The sequence below is a fragment of the Aotus nancymaae genome, unplaced genomic scaffold (assembly GCF_030222135.1).
Source record: "Aotus nancymaae isolate 86718 unplaced genomic scaffold, 86718_ANA_hifiasm-v0.15.2.pri h1tg000027l, whole genome shotgun sequence".
NCBI lineage: Eukaryota > Metazoa > Chordata > Mammalia > Primates > Aotidae > Aotus > Aotus nancymaae.
In genome coordinates this window covers 3,670,488-3,688,216 of record NW_026988440.1, presented here as the reverse complement: position 1 = coordinate 3,688,216, position 17,729 = coordinate 3,670,488, and the positions used below count along the sequence as shown (strand labels likewise).

The following is a 17,729-nucleotide window of genomic DNA, read 5'->3' as shown; positions in this document are numbered from 1 at the left end:
TGGTAGCCTACCAGGGACTTGGGGAAGCAAGAGGTGAAATCTAGGCAACATGCCTGCTTTAGAATGTTTTACTTATACATCTTCCACAGGTCTCTCAGAATCTTCCCCTCCTCTCATCCTTTTTCTCCCATCTTCATACCTATCAGAGTATCCACTGTTTATTCAACAGCTACTACTGGATGGTCTATCAGACACAAACAAACAAGCTAGGTGCTAATTAATAATAATACAAGTTTTGGCCAGGCACAGTGGCTCACGCCTGTAATCCCAGCACTTTGGAAGGCCAAGGTGGACAAATCACGATGTCAGGAATTTGAGACCATCCTGGCCAACATAGTGAAACCTCATCTCTACTAAAAACACAAAAAATTAGCTGAGTGTAGTGGCAGGCACCTATAATACCAGCTACTTGGGGGATGCTGAGGCAGGAGAATTGCTTGAACCTGGGAGGCAGAAGTTGCAGTGAGCGAAGATCACACCACTGCATTCCAGCCCGAGCAACAGAGTGAGACTCTGTCTCAAAAAAATAAAAATAAAATAAATAATAATACTAACACAAATTTCCATATGCACACTTCTAACCCTTTTTCTTTCATATATTTCCTTCCTTATGCACTCACCTGTCTCCCTCTACTCCAGCCACCTTACCCCAGAGGTCAGTCCTCAGAAAAACCAAATACAAAGAAAGATCTCAGGCAGAAAGGCCATTTATTTATGTTTCAAGATGCTCACTGCCTCCTTTGCATGCCTTCTCCCTTAGGCCTCTTCTGGGGGTATGGATCCTGGGGGGAGACCCATCACCTCCATGCTTCCATTCCTCCCCAGCCACAGTGAGGGCGTCATGAGAGAAGCCAAGCCACTGGCCCAGGATCACCCGGCATTTATGGTGGCTGTCTGGGCACAGTTCCTTGCCTTTAGAGCCCCTCCAGTGACCCATAAGGCCCTCTTTCTCCCTAAAGCAGAGGTCGCAGATAGGGCAACGGTAGCTCTTCTGCTTCCAGTGGGTCTGCTGCTGGTGTCTGACCAGTTTGGAAAATGAGCTGAAAGACTTGCCACAATGGAGGCAGTGGTTGGGTGGCTCTGTGAGGTGGGTCTTCTGGTGGCTGGAGAGATAGGATTTCTTGCTAAAAGTCAAAGGACAATGGGGGCAAGAGAAGACATTGAGTCTTGAGGGCTCCACTGGGTAAGAATTGGATCTGTCATCCTGACAGGGGGTTCCAGTGATTGCTGCCTCAGTTCTGGTCACAGGCGCTTGGTTCTTAAGAACAGATGGCTGGTTCTGGACCATAGGACCCTCAGTTCTAAATGTGGATTCCTGGGACCTGGCCCCTGGTGCATGGTCCACATCCACAAGCCCCTGGATGGACCTCTGGCTTCTGGCGATGGGTGCCTGGAATTCAGCAGGGGTGCCTGGAGTCCTCAAAGTACACTCCTGGTTTCCATCCACTGGCTCCTGGTTTTGGTGTATCCTCTGGTGGCGTTTGAGCTCAGACTGGTCACGGAAGCTCTTCCCACACACGGAACATGAATGGGGCCGGTAACCCAGATGGACGCGGCGGTGACGACTTAGTCCAGAAGCATCACAGTAGGTCTTGTCACAGAGCGTGCAACAGAAGGGCCTCTCCCCAAGATGCATGCGTCTGTGATAGCTGAGGGACTTGGGGTTCCGAAACAACTTCCCACACTGGCTGCAGCTATTAGTCCGCTTGGGATTGTGAACAAACTGGTGGCTATAGAGGTAGGAGCGCCTACTGAAACACTTGCCACAGGTGTGGCAAAAAAAAGGTGGCCCACTCCGTGATGCTTGAAGCACCCGGGTCCTGTCCATAGACCCAGCTGGGGCAGAGATGGTCCCTCTGCATGCAAGGAAGGCCTTGTCCTCACTAGTCCCCTCATCCCTCAGACTGGGATCTTGTTCTCGAAGCTCTTTCTTCATGCCTTCTGTAGTGAATGAAGAAGAATAACACAAAATTCACTTTAAGAACTCCAACACAGACTGGGCGCGGTGGCTTATGCATGTAACCCCAGCACTTTGGGAGGCTGAGGTGGGCAGATCACCTGAGGTCAGGAATTCGAAACCAGCCCGACCAACATGATGAAACCCCATCTCTATTAAAAATACAAAAATTGGCAGGGCGTGGTGGCTCATGCCTGTAATCCAAGCACTTTGGAGGCCAAGGCGGGTGGATCACCTGAGGTTGGAAGTTCAAGACCAACCTGACCAACATGGTGAAACCACGTCTTAAAAAAAAAAAATTTCCTGGGAGTCGTGGCATCTGTCTGTAATCCCAGCTGCTAGGGAGACTGAGGCAGTAGAATCACTTGAACCCAGCAGGCAGAGGTTCCAGTGAGCTGAGATCACACCATTGTACTCCAGCATGGAAAACAAGAGTAAAACTCCGTCTCAAAAAAAAAAAGAACTCCAACACGGCTCCTCCATTCAGCCCAAGAAAGACACTTCTTGCCTCTGCCCTTGCTCTCCCACCCAACATATTCATCCTCGCCCTTGAGCCTCATAGGCTAGAAATCGGAAAAAAAAAAATGGCTTTTCAAATTAAAAGCAAATAAAAATTTAACTGGAAAATCTTTCAACAGTGTCAGAAATGTGAATTTTAACTGACAACAACACTTCTTGAAATCTATCTTATCTCATCTTCAATACTGCTCAAACTCTCATAGACACTCCATAGACACCCACATAATAATACATCATGAACACTGGGCCACTTGAAGGTAAAAAGAGGTCTCATTAACAATCAAGCTGGGATGACAGTATAAACCAGGATGTCCTGGCCAACCAGGAAGTGTGGTCAGCCTGGCTTGATAGCTCTCTAAACTATTTACTCCCAAGGACAAGCCTCCTTTACTCCAACCCAGCATGAAGCCTATCCTCCTTGCTTCTCTTTTCTCTTAGAAAAAACATTTAAGTCAGAGCAGCATTACGGACATAAGCAACCTTCATGTTATCTCTCAATCTCTAGAAACTGAAGATATTTACTAGTACTGAAAGACTTAGATCTTCAACTTGAAGTCAAGGGACTTGAGCCTATGAGCTTAAGCTCTCTTTCAACTCCAAGTCTGACTGGGCTGGAAAGAGGTACCCTAGGAGGGCATATAGAGCATTCCTTCTCTCGATCAGCTCTCCATCCTTTCAGGGTTTAACCTGGGCCCTTTTTACCTTCGTATCTGCTTGGCAATTCTTACCTGAAAGGCCTTCTGTGTTTGGGAGATGGAGAAACACTCTCCACTGTTTCTCTTGTTGCTCAAGCTTGGTGATCAGCTCTGGCTTATGCACAAATATTCTGGCTGATGTGTGGGAATGAGAAAGAGTTGAGTTGGTCCTGGGTGTGGCCCCTTCACATCTGATGGGAACAACAGGCTACCTCTTATAGCCTTTATTTAAGAACCATAACCTGGGACATGTAGATGCAGAAAGGAGACATTCAAAAGACCAGCTGCTAGCAAAGTACCTGGTTCTCAGGAGTGACTTAGTAAATATTGGTTGGTTGGATGAATGAAAAAATTTGCATATTTTGAGAACACTGTCATCATGTTACAAGTGTTATCTTTGCTTTCATGCAAGCTATCATTTCTTCTCTTTACCACTGAGCTTAGTGACTCAGATCTTTCACACCTGGAAAGCATAGAACCAGGGGTCAGTGAAACTAATTGTGAGCTGATCTACCTGTCCAGGGAAAACAGATATTCCAGGGCCTTTAGGAACAGGGGGCTTGCTGAGGGAAGCCCAGCCTCTTACCCACAGATGCTAGGTTCTTAAAGGTTTCCAACATAACATCCTGGTAAAGGACCCTCTGGCTGGCATCTAGGCAGTCCCACTCTTCCTGGGTGAAATTCACTGCCACATCCTCAAAGGTGACTGGCTTCTGGAAGAACAGGAGGGACTCAAGAAGTTCATATCAATATATGCATGCATGTGTGTGTGCGTGCGTGTGCATGCACGTGTGTGTGTACAAGATTAACATACATTCTCAAAATTCAGAGAATTAAAACCTAAGAGAAAGCTAAACCCATGGAAGGAATAGAGAAAATATGAAAAGACAGACACAAGGCCAGTAACGGTATAGTATGCAAAGGAAAGATGAAGAGAAAGGGAGAAAGATGTGGGGGAGAGGAAGGAGGATATGCAGAATATAAATAGGAAAGCAAAGCAAAGGAAAAATGCTGCCACTCTAACAAATTTCAGAAAGTACTCCGTGAAGGATGCCAGAGTGGTGCAGGAGATGGAGAAAGGTCTTGCAGCTCCGTTTTCTGGATGTCGTTCAGCCTGGAACAATCTGAGATTTCATTTAACCTGCAGGCAGGAGCATGTATGAAAGAGCTCCTGGAGTCTAGGACCTGGACCCCACCTCTCTCTAACTTAGTGTCCTCACCTTCTTCACCCATGCCTCCCACCAGCAATCTCTCTTCATGGCTTCCTGCCAGGTGGTGGCTACCTCGGCCACCCATGGGACCATCTTCTGTACAGGTCTGATTGGCTTCAACTGTTCAAACACCTTCTCTTCTGTGGTATCTCTTTCTAGCTTTATCCACTGCTGGCCTGGCACCCAGGGCTGACTGGACTCCTTCCTGGGGTTATCCACCTCCTGGGAACTGGGCAGATGGAGAGGTCCGACAAAGGCCCCAGGGTTTGATGTGGCTTCCTGTGACAAATGCATCTGCTCCAAGAGGCTGTCTTCCTTTTTTGTTCTGCTGTCCAAATTCTTTTCTTCCACAATTGAGAACAATTTTGCTTCCCTCAAAGCCAGGGCCACAGAGTTCAGGGCCCTGGTCACCCTTCGCTCACCAGCTGCCATTGTTTAGTAACTCGAGGCTGGGCTAGGTGTCTGCCCTCTGTTCCACCCTGCTTCTAGAAACCTGAGGTCAGAGAAAAACAAAATATATCAGCAAGAGGTTAGGGTAAGAAACAGCTTTTTTATCTGGTCAGGGAATGCCAGCAGTTATTAAACCCCTGCTGTATGCCACTGAATGCTCTCAGCAATGAGGTAACAATTTCTGGCCCCATCTTAAGGACCTAATGCACAGATGCTAAATAATTTTCCAAGGACATGTGGACACTCTTGATGTACAAAAGTTAATGTCTAAACCTTTGAGTCAGTACCACTAGAAATCATGTACCTGGGGTAACCAGGCCAGGATTTGTCACAGATCACCTTGAGTGAGTGTTTTTATTATTTCTGACTTGGTTTCATTAGAAATGTGAGAATAAAGGAGACGCTCTCTAAGAGCAAAATAATACACACACACACACACACACACACACGATTCTGTGACCTGGATTTTCAATACATGCAGTAGCTCCCCCTTATCGTGGTTTTGCTTTCTGATGTTTCGGTTAACCACTGTCAACCATGGTTCAAAAATATTAAATGAGGCCGGGCGCAGTGGCTCACGCCTTTAATCCCAGCACTTTGGGAGGCCGAGGCCGGTGGATCATGAGGTCAAGAGATCGAGACCATCCTGGTCAACATGGTGAAACCCCATCTCTACTAAAAATACAAAAATTAGCTGGGCATGGTGGTGCGTGCCTGTAATCCCAGCTACTTGGGAGGCTGAGGCAGGAGAATTGCCTGAACCCAGGAGGCGGAGGTTGCAGTGAGCCAATATCGAGCCATTCCACTCCAGCCTGGGTAACAAGAGCAAAACTCTGTCTCACACACACAAAAATAATAATAATAATATTAAATGAAAAATCCAGAAGATGGGCACGATGGCTCATGCCTGTAATCCCAGCACTTTGGGAGGCTGAGATAAGTGGATCACTTGAAGTCAGGAGTTCGAGACCAGCCTGGCCAACATTGTGACCGCAACCTCCGCCTCCTGAGTTCAGGCAATTCTCCTGCCTCAGCCTCCTGAGTAGCTGGGATTACAGGCACGCGCCACCATGCCCAGCTAATTTTTTGTATTTTATAGTAGAGACGGGGTTTCACCATGTTGACCAGGATGGTCTCGATCTCTTGACCTCGTGATCCACCCGCCTCGGCCTCCCAAAGTGCTGGGATTACAGGCTTGAACCACCGCGCCCGGCTCCCAAAACTCTTTATCCACAGCAATTCTGAGAATGACGAGAATCCCCCTCACCCCCCACCACCCGCAACACTTGCAAGCCTTAGTGGGATCCGCCCTCGTCGTCACCAGCCCTGCTACTCCAGCCACGTGAGTTTTCCGCCTGTCAGCCAAGCAAAATGGCCTTCCTGCAGTCGTGCGGCCCTTGGGTCTCTGCTCAGGGCTTCAGGGACCCTTTCCAGCCACCCACCGGATCGCGGCCTCGGTGGGCGCTCCTGGCGCGGCCCTCCGCGCTTACTGTTTGTCATTGCGCGCCCACCTCCGGAACCCCAGCCTTGAAGCTTCCCGCGGCCAGGAACAAAGGCTGTTTTGCTCAGTTGCCTGACAAAGCAGGCAGTCGTTAGCACCCATCGAATAGGCTTACGTGCTCAGAAACGGTCCCATTCGTAGGCCGGGCGCGGTGGCTCACGCCTGTAATCCCAGCACTTTGGGAGGCCGAGGCGGGTGGATCAAGAGGTCAAGAGATCGAGACCATCCTGGTCAACATGGTGAAATCCCATCTCTACTAAAAATATAAAAAATAGCTGGGCATGGTGGTGCACGCCTGTAGTCCCAGCTACTCGGGAGACTGAGGCAGGAGAATTGCTTGAACCCAGGAGGCGGAGGTTGCGGTGAGCCGAGATCGAGCCATTGCACTCCAGCCTGGGTAACAAGAGCGAAACTCTGTCTCAAAAAAAAAAAAAAAAGAAAAGAAAAGAAAAGAAACGGTCCCATTGGTTGGGACCGCCTTCCCCGATGCCCATCTGCCCTAATCTTCCCTCTGGGATGCCGACTTTTTCAACACGTACCAGGAGTCCTTCCTCGGCTCGGAATCCCCTGAGTGCCCACAGTGGACAGGGCACCTGGCTACACCCCAGACTAACCCTGGTTTCCCCGAAGGACCGCAGAGGTTGGAAGCCCCTCCAAGATTAGGGGCGCGGTGCTTCCCTGGCCTGCCGAAGAGTCAGAGGAGCAGGGAGCAGGGACAACATCCAACATCGGCCTCTACCACCGCTAGCGGCAATCCCCGCTACCGCGCTACTCACCTGCCGCGCGCGGCGAACCGCGATTTGGGGGCGCAGGGTTTCCAGGGGACCAGCGGCTGGAGCGCTCCAGCCCAGAACCCGCAGACCCCGGGCCGCGGCCCCGCCCAGGCCCCGCCTGCTTCCACCCCCTCCCAGTTCTCAGGCCTCCGAAAACCTGCCCTTTGACTCAGCTCAGAGGGTGAGCCTGCCAAGGTCAAGAGTTCCCATCCTAAGAACTATAGACAGCCCGCCATGCACCACCACTTGGAGCCTCATACCAACTGGTAAATGCTGGTTCCACCTAGCGCTAGGACTTTTTTCCCAGTCTTAATTGACTATAGCAAAAAAAAAAAAAAAAAAAAAAAAAAAAGACAAGTATTTACGATTAAAACACGCGGCCCTGCCTGGCTGTAATCCAAGCACTTTTGAGGCCAAGGCGGGCGGATCGCCTGAGGTCAGGAGTTCAAAACCAGCCTGACCAACATGGTGAAACCCCATCTTAAAAACACAAAAAACAAAAACAAAACAGACAAACAAACAAACAAAAAACCCACATGCTGCCGAGAGCGTGGCTCACGCCTGTAATCCTAGCACTTTGGGAGGCCGAGCGGGGCGGATCACCTGAGGTCGGAAGTTCGAAATCAGCGTGGCCAATGTGGCGAAACCCCATCTCTATTAAAAATAACAAAAATTAGCCGGTCGTGGTGGCGCGTTCCTGTAATCCTAGCTACTCGGGAGGCTGAGGCAGGAGAATCGCTTGAACCTGGGAGACAGAGGTTGCGGTGAGCCGAGATCACGCCACTGCACTCCAGCCTGGGCGACAGAACAAGACTCCATCTTGGAAAAAAAAAAAAAGAAAGAAAGAAAAGAAAACATGCAGCTACCAAAAACCATCATGTAGGACCCAAAGGAAAAACACACAGAGCCCCAGAATGAGACATGAAGGCACAAAGCATCTTAGAAAAGCCTAGGCCTAGGAGGAGAGCACACAGGAGACTTACATGATATACAGGCGCCAGGTGGAGGTAGGACAGCAGAGAGGACCGCGTGTAGGTAAAGTGCTACTAGTCAGTCCCCCCAACTTACCCGACCCAATTAAAACCTTTTTAGTGAGTTTGTTTTTTAATCAGCTCAACTGAAATCACAATACTTCTTTTCACTTAATTCACACTTAGCGTATTCCTTTTGCATTATTATCTTTTTATTATTTATTATTTTTAATTAATTAATTGTTTTTTGAGATGGAGTCTCGCTCTGTCACCCTGGCTGGAGTGCAGTGGTGCGATCTTGGCTCCATGCAGCCTCCGCCTCCTGAGTTCAAGCAATTCTCCTGCCTCAGCCTCCTGAGTAGCTGGGACTACAGGCATGCACCGCCATGCCAGGTAATTTTTATATTTTTTAGTAGAGACGGGATTTCACCATGTTGGCCAGGATAGTCTTGATCTTCTGATCTCGTGATCCACCTGCCTTGGCCTCCTAAAGTGCTGGGATTTACAGGTGTGAACAACCGCGCCCGGCCATGATCTTTTTAAATATAGATATTGACATGGGTTTTGTAATTTACAAAATGCTTGTGTAAAATAGCTTCCATCAAATCCTCACAACCACCCTGGGAGGCAGGAGTTACTATTCTGTCTTTTGCAGATGAGGAAACAGGCCCAGAGATGGTGAGCCTTGCCAAAGACCATGCCCTGCTGCACCAGGACTCAAAACCAGAGCCCCTGCTTTCAGATCTCCACACTGGTGCTTCGGCTCCTTGGTAAAGTACCAGATGACTGGCAGGTGCAAGTTTGAAACCTCTTAGTGTTCCCAAGGTACCCGGGAGAGTGCTCTGCCCCTTGCAGGCAGACAATCCTTATCTGTGGGCTGAGTTGGCTCAGACAGAGTCTGAGCAAGGTGATTGATGTGTGGGGAGGGTGCAGGGAAGCACACGAGGCAAGAGAATGAAGCAGTTATGTAGATTACCACCATCTTCAGACCCACATGAAAATAAGCTGGAGGCAGGAGTGGCAAATATGCTTTCCATTAAACATGAAGAAACTAAACTAGCTTTTCAATTGTAACAGGATCTGACCCACTTGCATGACCTTGCCTCACTTGCCTCGCTAATCCCAGACCTGATTCCAAATTGCTATGTAGAAAACTGGAAAGCCAGCTCCCTGACCAAATCAGAGTTTACTGATTCGATTTGATCTTCAGATGTTGAGGATCAAGAAAGACATATAGGATAAACAGGGCATTCCTTCAGCCATTCATTCAAGAAGTATTACACTATAGATTTGGGGAGAAAGGCTGGGAACAGACACAGTTTAATTCGTCTCTGCATCTGCCTCAGCAGCCTCAGTGTAATGCTTGGCTCACAGTAGATGCTCAGTAAATATTTACTAAACTAAACTGTGTTATAGGAGCTTATTACTTAGCCAGGAGAGTAGCCCCATATGCACTATGATGCAATGTGGTCTTGAAATACAGAAGAAACCAGGCAAGGGAAATTAACTCAACTCTGATGACAGAGACTGAGGAGCATTCTGACATGTGAGGTAGGGATAGGCAGAAGGAAACTACAGTGAGGTGTAAGAAGATACGAGCAGATGTTGAGGTCTGAGTGTGAAGAGAATGAGCTGAAGGAGGAGGGCTAAAGGGAGATGGGTATTGTGGGACCCTCTATTATGGAGGCCGGGTGTAAACACTCTAGGGGTCTGGTTTGAGAGAACTGAGGGCTGATATGAAAAGAGAAAGGAGGAGTCATCCTGGTTCTGGTCTTCATGGTTTCAAACATCAACACAAACCCTCGAGCTACCTGCCAGATTGGTGCTGAAGACCTTGGTGTGGAAGAGTTTAGCAACAGCCAGGGCACCCCTTGGGCAGCTGTCTCTGAATTGACTTCCTAATTCAACAGCAGCTGCCACCCCAATTTTTCCTTATTAATAGGCAATAAAATGACAGGCCTCCACTCCACTGTAATAATTACTACTAAGATTCAGTGGGCAGAGGGTTCTGCCTTGTTTCAGATGTCAACCTAAAAAAGGACACTAGAACATAATCTCTAAATATGTTCAGTTTACTCAGGAATAAGAAATAAGGATTATAAACTGGAATGCATGGGATGGCAAGCCATGAGTGCAGCCACTGAGGGAAGGGTATAAGAGAGCTTCTATTAGTGAAAAAGGAGAGATTGATACAAGCTGCTCAGAAACAGAGTTCATTTGTTCCAGAGGTTTAAAGCCAGGGTTATTGTCAGTTTATTGGTGGAGATGCCATTACTGGGCCAGTGTTCTTTCAAGAGCATCTTTTTTTTATTTTATTTTATTTTTTAGATGGAGTCTTACTCTGTCACCCAGGCTGGAGTGCAGTGGCACAATCTTGGCTTACTGCAGCCTCCGCCTCCTGGATTCAAGCGATTCTCCTGCCTCAGCCTCCTGAGTAGCTGGGACTATAGGTGCGTGCCACTGTGCTCAGCTAATTTTTTGTATTTCTTTTTTTTTTTTTTTTTTTCTTGTAGAGACTGGGTTTCACTGTGTTAGCCAGAATGGTCTCAATCTCCTGACCTCATGGTCCACCTTCCTCAGACTCCCAAAGTGTTGGAATTACAGGCGTGCACCACCGTGCCCAGCCCAAGAGCATCTTATCTAAATTACTGTACTACTAAAGAATGTCGAGCGGAGCGGTGGCTCAAGCCTGTAATCCCAGCACTTTGGGAGGCTGAGGCGGGTGGATCACAAGGTCAAGAGATCGAGATCATCCTGGTCAACATGGTGAAACCCCATCTCTACTAAAAATACAAAAAATTAACTGGGCATAGTGGTGCGTGCCTGTAATCCCAGCTACTCCAGAGGCTGAGGCAGGAGAATTACTTGAACCCAGGAGGCGGAGGTTGCGGTGAGCCGAGATCGCGCCATTGCACTCCAGCCTGGGTAACAAGAGCGAAACTCCGTCTCAAAAAAAAAAAAAAAAAAAGAATGTCTGCTGTTAAACCTTGTGACAGGACATTTATGAAGGATGAAGAAAATATTTTTACTTTTTTGTGAAGTTTTTAAAAAGTCCTTTGAAACAATTCTTATTTCAAACATGTAAGCATGACCTTCCTCTCCTTCATGCCTTCCTGGCCCTTTATTTATTTATTTTCGAGACAGTCTTGCTTCTACCCAGGCTAGAGTGCAATGATGTGATCTCAGCTCACTGCAGCCTCCACCTCCTGTGTTCAGGCACGTGCTTGCACGTCCGGCTAATTTTTGTATTTTTAGTAGAGGCGGTTTCACCATGTTGGCGAGGTTGGTCTCAAACTCCTAACCTCCAGTGATCCACCTGTCTCAGCCTCCCAAAGTGCTCGGATTACAGGCGTGAGCCACCGCGCCCGACCTGGCCCTACTTTATCTGGGTCTGACAAAAGTGATTTAATCCTGATTTCTGCAATTTTTCCACAAAAAAATTATAGAGATGCTCAGTGAATGTGAAAGGAGAGAAATTAACAATGGCTATGGGCAGAGCCAACCAAATCATTTCACTCTAGCTGGGTCACCTGGGAGTTGAGATGGTGAGGGGTATAAGGGGGTACTACTTGTTAAGAAAGAATGACAACAACTGGCCGGGTGCCGTGGCTCACACATGTAATCCCAGCACTTTGGGAGACTGAGGCGGGCAGATCACCTGAGGTTGGGAGTTTGAGACCAGCCTGACCAACATGGAGAAATCCCCGTCTCTACTAAAAATACAAAATTAGTCAGGTGTGGTGGCGCATGCCTGTAATCCCAGCTACTTGGGAGGCTGAGGCAGGAAGGAGAATCACTTGAACCCGGGAGACGGAGGTTGCAGTGAGCCGAGATTGCCCCATTGAGCTCCAGTGTGAAACTCCGTCTCCAAAAGAAAAAAAAAAAGAAAGAAAGAATGGCAACCACTGTGCTGTCTTTACTGCTCAGTGCTTCCTGCAGTCTGTGGGGCCAACCTTAGATTTGTTTGTGGGCAACAGTAAGAGGTCTCAAATTTTCATTGCAGTGATCCCTGGCTGCCATCAGGAAGATCTGGCCTTCTAGGCACGATTTCTCTGAGACAAAGTACTACAGGAAATTAAGTGCGCATTCGGCCTCTTAGTGATCTGGATTGGTGTTACTGTACTGACGAAGGCGAGCCATCAACGAACTACAAACTGACCTAAAGAAATCTAAATAAAGGCTTGCAGTCAGCCCTGTTCTTCTGAAAAATTTCCCTAGCCTTTATGTTGAAACCTGATGAAAAACAAATTAACTTGGTAACGGATGGAATCCCCATTCAGGGTTACCCCTGTGCAAGTCAAGCTCAAGTCAGCCTGAAGGTGCAAACCCCATGGCCTCAGCCAGCGGCCATGGCTGTGGGTGGGAGATTCAAGGCCAAAACCGATGGCATCAGCCATCAGGATGTTGCTGCCCCATATCAAGTATTGGGTGGGCTGAGAACTTTGAAAGCTTGCCATGCAGCAAGAACTGAAAGTAACTGTGAAACTTTAATGGAGCAGAACTGGTTTCTTCCTCCATGACCCCCAAATTCCTTTAGATCCCTTTATCTCACCTCAGCCACTTTAAGACAAAAAGTGATTAGAGGTGTAGAGAAGTTCTAATGGGATACATTCATTTACAAATGTCGTAGTCCCCCCAAGGTACTGTGATAGGCAGAATTCTAAAGATGCCTTCTCCCTCAAGATTCCCTCTCCTGGTTATTCAGTCAATTGCTAATCTAAGTACAGATGCTTCTCAGTTTAAAATGGGGTTATGTCTCAATAAAACCATTGTAAGTTATATATATACATATATATATATTTTTTGGAGACCGAGTCTCACTCTGTCACCAGGCTGGAGTGCAGTAGCGCAATTGCAGCTGACTGCAATCTTCATCTCCCAGCTCAAGCGATTTTCCTGCCTCAGCCTGCCGAGTAGTTGGGATTGCAGGCATGCACCACCATGCCCAGCTAATTTTATTTTGTATTTTTAGTAGAGATGGGGTTTCACCATGTTGGCCAGGATGGTCTCGATCTCTTGACCTCGTGATCCACCCACCTTGGCCTCGCAAAGTGCTGAGATTACAGGCAAGAGCCACCACGCCTGGCCAGTTAAAAATATTTTTAAGTGGAAAATGTATTTAGTACACCTAACCTACTGAACATCTTAGCTCAGCCTAGCCTACCTTAAATGTGCTCAGAACACATTCGCCTACGTTGGTCAAAATCACCTAACAGAAATCCTATTGTATGATAGTGTTGACTACCTCAGGTAACTTGTTGCATACAGCATACTGTAGAGTACAGTATCAGCTGTTTACCATCGTAATTTTGTGGCTGATGGGGAGTTGCGGCTCACGACTGCTGTCTAGCACCGTGAGAGAGTATCATACTCTCTAACCCAGGAAAATATCAAAATGCAAAATGCAGTTTATACTGAATGTGTATTGCTTTCACATCATCATAAAGTTGAAAAACGTTAAGTTGAGCCATTGTAAATTGGGGACCATTTGGACCACTACGCAGGGATTATGCTGTTGTAATTGAAGTCCCAAGTCAATTGACCATAAAACAGGTTTTCTGGTTGGGCCTGATCTAACCACATGAACTCCTTAACAGGAAGAAAGAGCAAAGATTGAAGAGAAGTTGGGAAGATTCAAAGCAAAAGAATTATTCAGTGTACCACGGCTGGCTTTCAAAATGGAGGCAGCCATGAGCAAAAGAATGCAGGCAACTTCCAGAAGCTGAGAGCAACCCTTGGTTGACAGCTGGCAAGGAAACAGGAACCTAATTCCTACAATCACTGCTTCTCCCTTTATCTTCTTCACGTGTGAGCAAACTATACTATCCCTGTAAGCACAGAAAATTGCCTACAATTTAAGTGTAGTTTTCTGATAGCCTTTAAAAGGGACACAGCTGCAATTATCATCCATGTGAAAAACAGCACCTGTTAGAAATCTGTGAGCCTCTCCCCAAGCAGAACCCACTGATCCTACACAGGTGTCATCGGAGCTGATGCCTTTCTATGCCCCTTTCTCCCTAATGTCCCTATTCTGTTCCTGTTTTCACGTCACCAGCAACCTGTCCATCTCTTTAGGCCAATACCCTGAGAATTTCCTCTCCCCTATCCTAGGGTTGGAGAGTAGGGGTTGGTCCTCAGGAAAAGCCACGTTTCTCCCTGGAAGCAGCAGCAGAAGTGACAGTATGTTTGTGGGGTTCACTCGTAACCTGGCAACCACCTGTTATGGCCTGGAAACCTTGCTCTGTCCTGAGGTCAGAGTCCACGGTCACTAGGCGGAGAGGAAACATGTATGTCAGCTTGGATTTGGGAAACACTTCGGAATCCAAACCTAACATGGGACTGGGGCGCCCCCTTGTGTACATCGTCCTGTCCAGTTACTGAAAGCCAAGGGTAACAATGGGGAGGTCTCAACCGGAGGAAGCCAAAGGGGTCCTGTTTTCTGTTCTCAGCTGGGTGACCACACACAGGCGCCGATGCTCTGCTCTCTTGGATTCTGACTGAGCAGCCTGGGAGAGGACTGGGCTGCGGTCTAAACTGGATACAGGTGGCTGGGTGAGCAGCCCTGGTGTGCACTGGAGTTAGAGGAGAGCTCCAAGAGGAATCCTGCCCTGTCTGTGTAGTTTCCATCTCTATCCTCAAAACTCCTCTCTCCAGCCCCTCGATGACAACACCCTGGAAAAGTGAAAAGTAGATATGTATTTTTTTTTTGAGATGGAGTTTCACTCTTGTTGTCTAGGCTGGAGTGCAATGGCACGATCTTGGCTCATGCAACCTCCGCCTCCTTGGTTCAAGTGATTCTTCTACCTCAGCATCCCGAGTAGCTGGGATTACAGGCGTGCACCACCACGCTTGGCTAATTTTGTATTTTTAGTAGAGATGGAGGTTCTCTGTGTTGGTCTGGCTGGTCTGGAACTCCCGACCTCAGGTGATCTGCTCGCCTCAGTCTCCCAAAGTGTTGGGATTACAGGCATAAGCCACTGAGCCCGGCCTTGTTTAATACTTTTTATTTAGTGGCAGGATATCCAGGAATGAATTAAAGTCATTAAATGAGGACTGGCTTGCTATGCACATGGTTCTTTCTGGACTTTCTGTGCTGTTCCATCGGTTTGTCTATTCATGCACAGTGCCGCACTGTTCTAGTGACAGGGAATTTATAAAATGTTTAAATATTTGGCATGGCTAGACATCCAATCCTCAATTTGTCCCTCCCTTCTTGCCCCGGGATTTTCTAATTTTCTTATTTATTTTCTCATGTGAACTTTATTATTATTTTTTTCTTTCTACATGGGCTCAGAAACATGTGAACTTTATAATCTACTTGTCTAGTTTGAGAAAAAAGAAGTTGTTAGCATTTTGATTAGGATGAATTACTTTTTTTTTTTTTTTTTTTTTTGGAGATGGAGTGTTGCTGTGTCACCCAGGCTAGAGTGCAGTGGCACAATCTCAGCTCACTGTAATCTCTGCCTCCCGAGTTCAAGCGATTCTCCTCTCAGCCTCTTGAGTATCTGGGACTGCAGGCTCATGCTGCCATGCCCGGCTAATTTTTTGTATTCTAATAGAGACGAGGTTTCACCATGTTGCCCAGGCTGGTCTTGAACTCCTGAGCTCAGGCAATCCGCCTGCCTCGGCCTCTCAAAGTGCTAGGATTACAGGCATGAGCCACTGCGCCCAGCCCGATGTATTACATTTTAAAATTTACTCTGCAAGACAACTGTATAGTCTTTCTATTCGAGAATGTTGTTCTGTACCACCAAGCCATAAAAAGGAATGAATTAACAGCATTTGCAGTGACCTGGATGAGATTGGAGTCTGTTATTCTAAGTGAAATAACTCAGGAATGGAAAACCAAATATTGTGTGTTCTCACCGATATGTATGAGCTAAGCTATGAGGACGCAAAGGCATAAGAATGATGCAATGGACTTTGGAGGCTTGGGGGGAAGAGTGGGAGGGGGCAAGGAACAAAAGACTAAAATATGGTGTAATGTGTACTGCTTGGGTGATGGGTGCACCGAAATCTCACAAATCACCACTGAAGAACTTACTCATGTAACCGAATGCCACCTGTCCCCCAATAAGTTATGGAAAATTAAAAAAAGAAGTTCTTCTTTTTTTTTTTTTGAGACAGAATAAAAAAAAAACCTGTCCTCTAGGCTGGAGTGCAGTGGTGTGATCTCCGCTCACTGCAAAATCTGCCTCCCAAGTTCAAGCCATTCTCCTGCCCCCGCCTCCTGAATAGCTGATATTGCAAGCATATGCTAAATACCCGGCTAATTTTTGTATTTTTAGTAGAGATGCGATTTCACCAAGCTGGCCAGGCTGGTCTCGAACTCCTGACCTCAGGTAATCTGCCTGCCTCGGCCTCCCAAAATGCTCGAATTACAGTCTTTTTGTTTTTTTTTTTTAAGATGGGGTTTCACCCTGATGGCCAGGCTGGTCTTGAACTCCTGACCTCAGGTGATCCACCCACCTCGGCCTCCCAAAGTGCTGGATTACAGGCGTGAGCCACTGCGCCCGGCCTTCGAATTACAGTCTTGAGCCACCTTGCCCAGCCTAGTCCTTTCAAATTTTGTCATCACTTTTTGCTTGTCTTTTTGTTTGTTTGTTGTTGTTTTGTTTTGTTTTTGAGATGGAGTCTGGCTCTGTCGCCCAGGCTGGAGAGCAGTGGCACAATCTCGGCTCACTGCAACCTCCGCCTCCTGGGTTCAAGCAATTCTCCTGCCTCAGCCTCCCGATTAGCTGGGACTACAGGCCTGTGCCCCATTAATTTTTGTATTTTTAATAGAGGCGGGGTCTCAAACGCATGACCTCATGATCTACCTGCCTCAGCCTCCCAAAGTGCTAGGATTGCAGGCATGAGCACCGTGCCTGGCCACTTGTTATTTTTCAGTTGAAATAGTGGACTTGCTTATCTTGACCCTAATATAACAGAAATGCATTCAGTGTTTCCACTTGAAGCATCTGACTAGATGCTGAGGGGGGCATGTGTGCGCATGGGGTGTTTGTGTGTGTGTTAATATTAAGAATAATTTTTTTTTGTTAACTCCAGAAAAATTCCTGAATTTTGTCAACTGGTATTTGAGCATCTTTGGAGAAGATGTTTTTACTGTTTGGGTTTACTACTAACAAATCATGTGGCTGGATTTATCTAATAGTGAGTTATACTTGCCATTGTACAACAAGTTTTATGAGATTAAGATGACATGTTTTTACAACATTAAAGTTTTTTATTTTTGCTATGATTTACTAAATGTGTTTGCACTCACGTTCACATTGTTTTCTAGTTATCTCTTTGGACAATCTTTCTTAGATTTTCTATCAATATTATTTTTGCTTAGTAAATGAATTTGCTATGCTTTTGAAATAATTTAGCTACCATTGGGATTGTCAGATTCTCAAAGGTTTGGAAGAGTATTGTGTGAATATTCATGAGGAATCATGCTTTTTCTTTTCTTTTCTTTTTTCTTTCTTTCTTTTTTTTTTGTTGAGACGGAGTTTTTCTCTTGTTGCCCAGGCTGGAGTGAGCCCACTGCAACCTTCGCTTCCTGGGTTCAAGCAATTCTCCTGCCTCAGCGTCCCAAGTAGCTGGGATTACAAGCATACAGTACCATGCCCGGCTAATTCTGTATCTTTAATAGAGATGGGGTTTCTCC

General features: G+C 46.9%; 1 protein-coding gene across 1 annotated transcript; it reads right to left on the bottom strand.

The window, feature by feature from the left end:
* Positions 1-600: 600 nt before the first annotated feature.
* On the bottom strand, positions 601-7,197 carry ZFP57 (ZFP57 zinc finger protein). Its single transcript, XM_012477444.2, has 5 exons — positions 7,110-7,197; positions 4,392-4,875; positions 3,758-3,884; positions 3,205-3,306; positions 601-1,941 (listed from the first exon to the last, which is right to left on the bottom strand). Exons 2-5 carry the CDS (start codon positions 4,812-4,814, stop codon positions 713-715), a joined length of 1,881 nt encoding a protein of 626 aa, XP_012332867.2. The 5' UTR covers positions 4,815-4,875; positions 7,110-7,197; the 3' UTR covers positions 601-712.
* Positions 7,198-17,729: the final 10,532 nt, after the last annotated feature.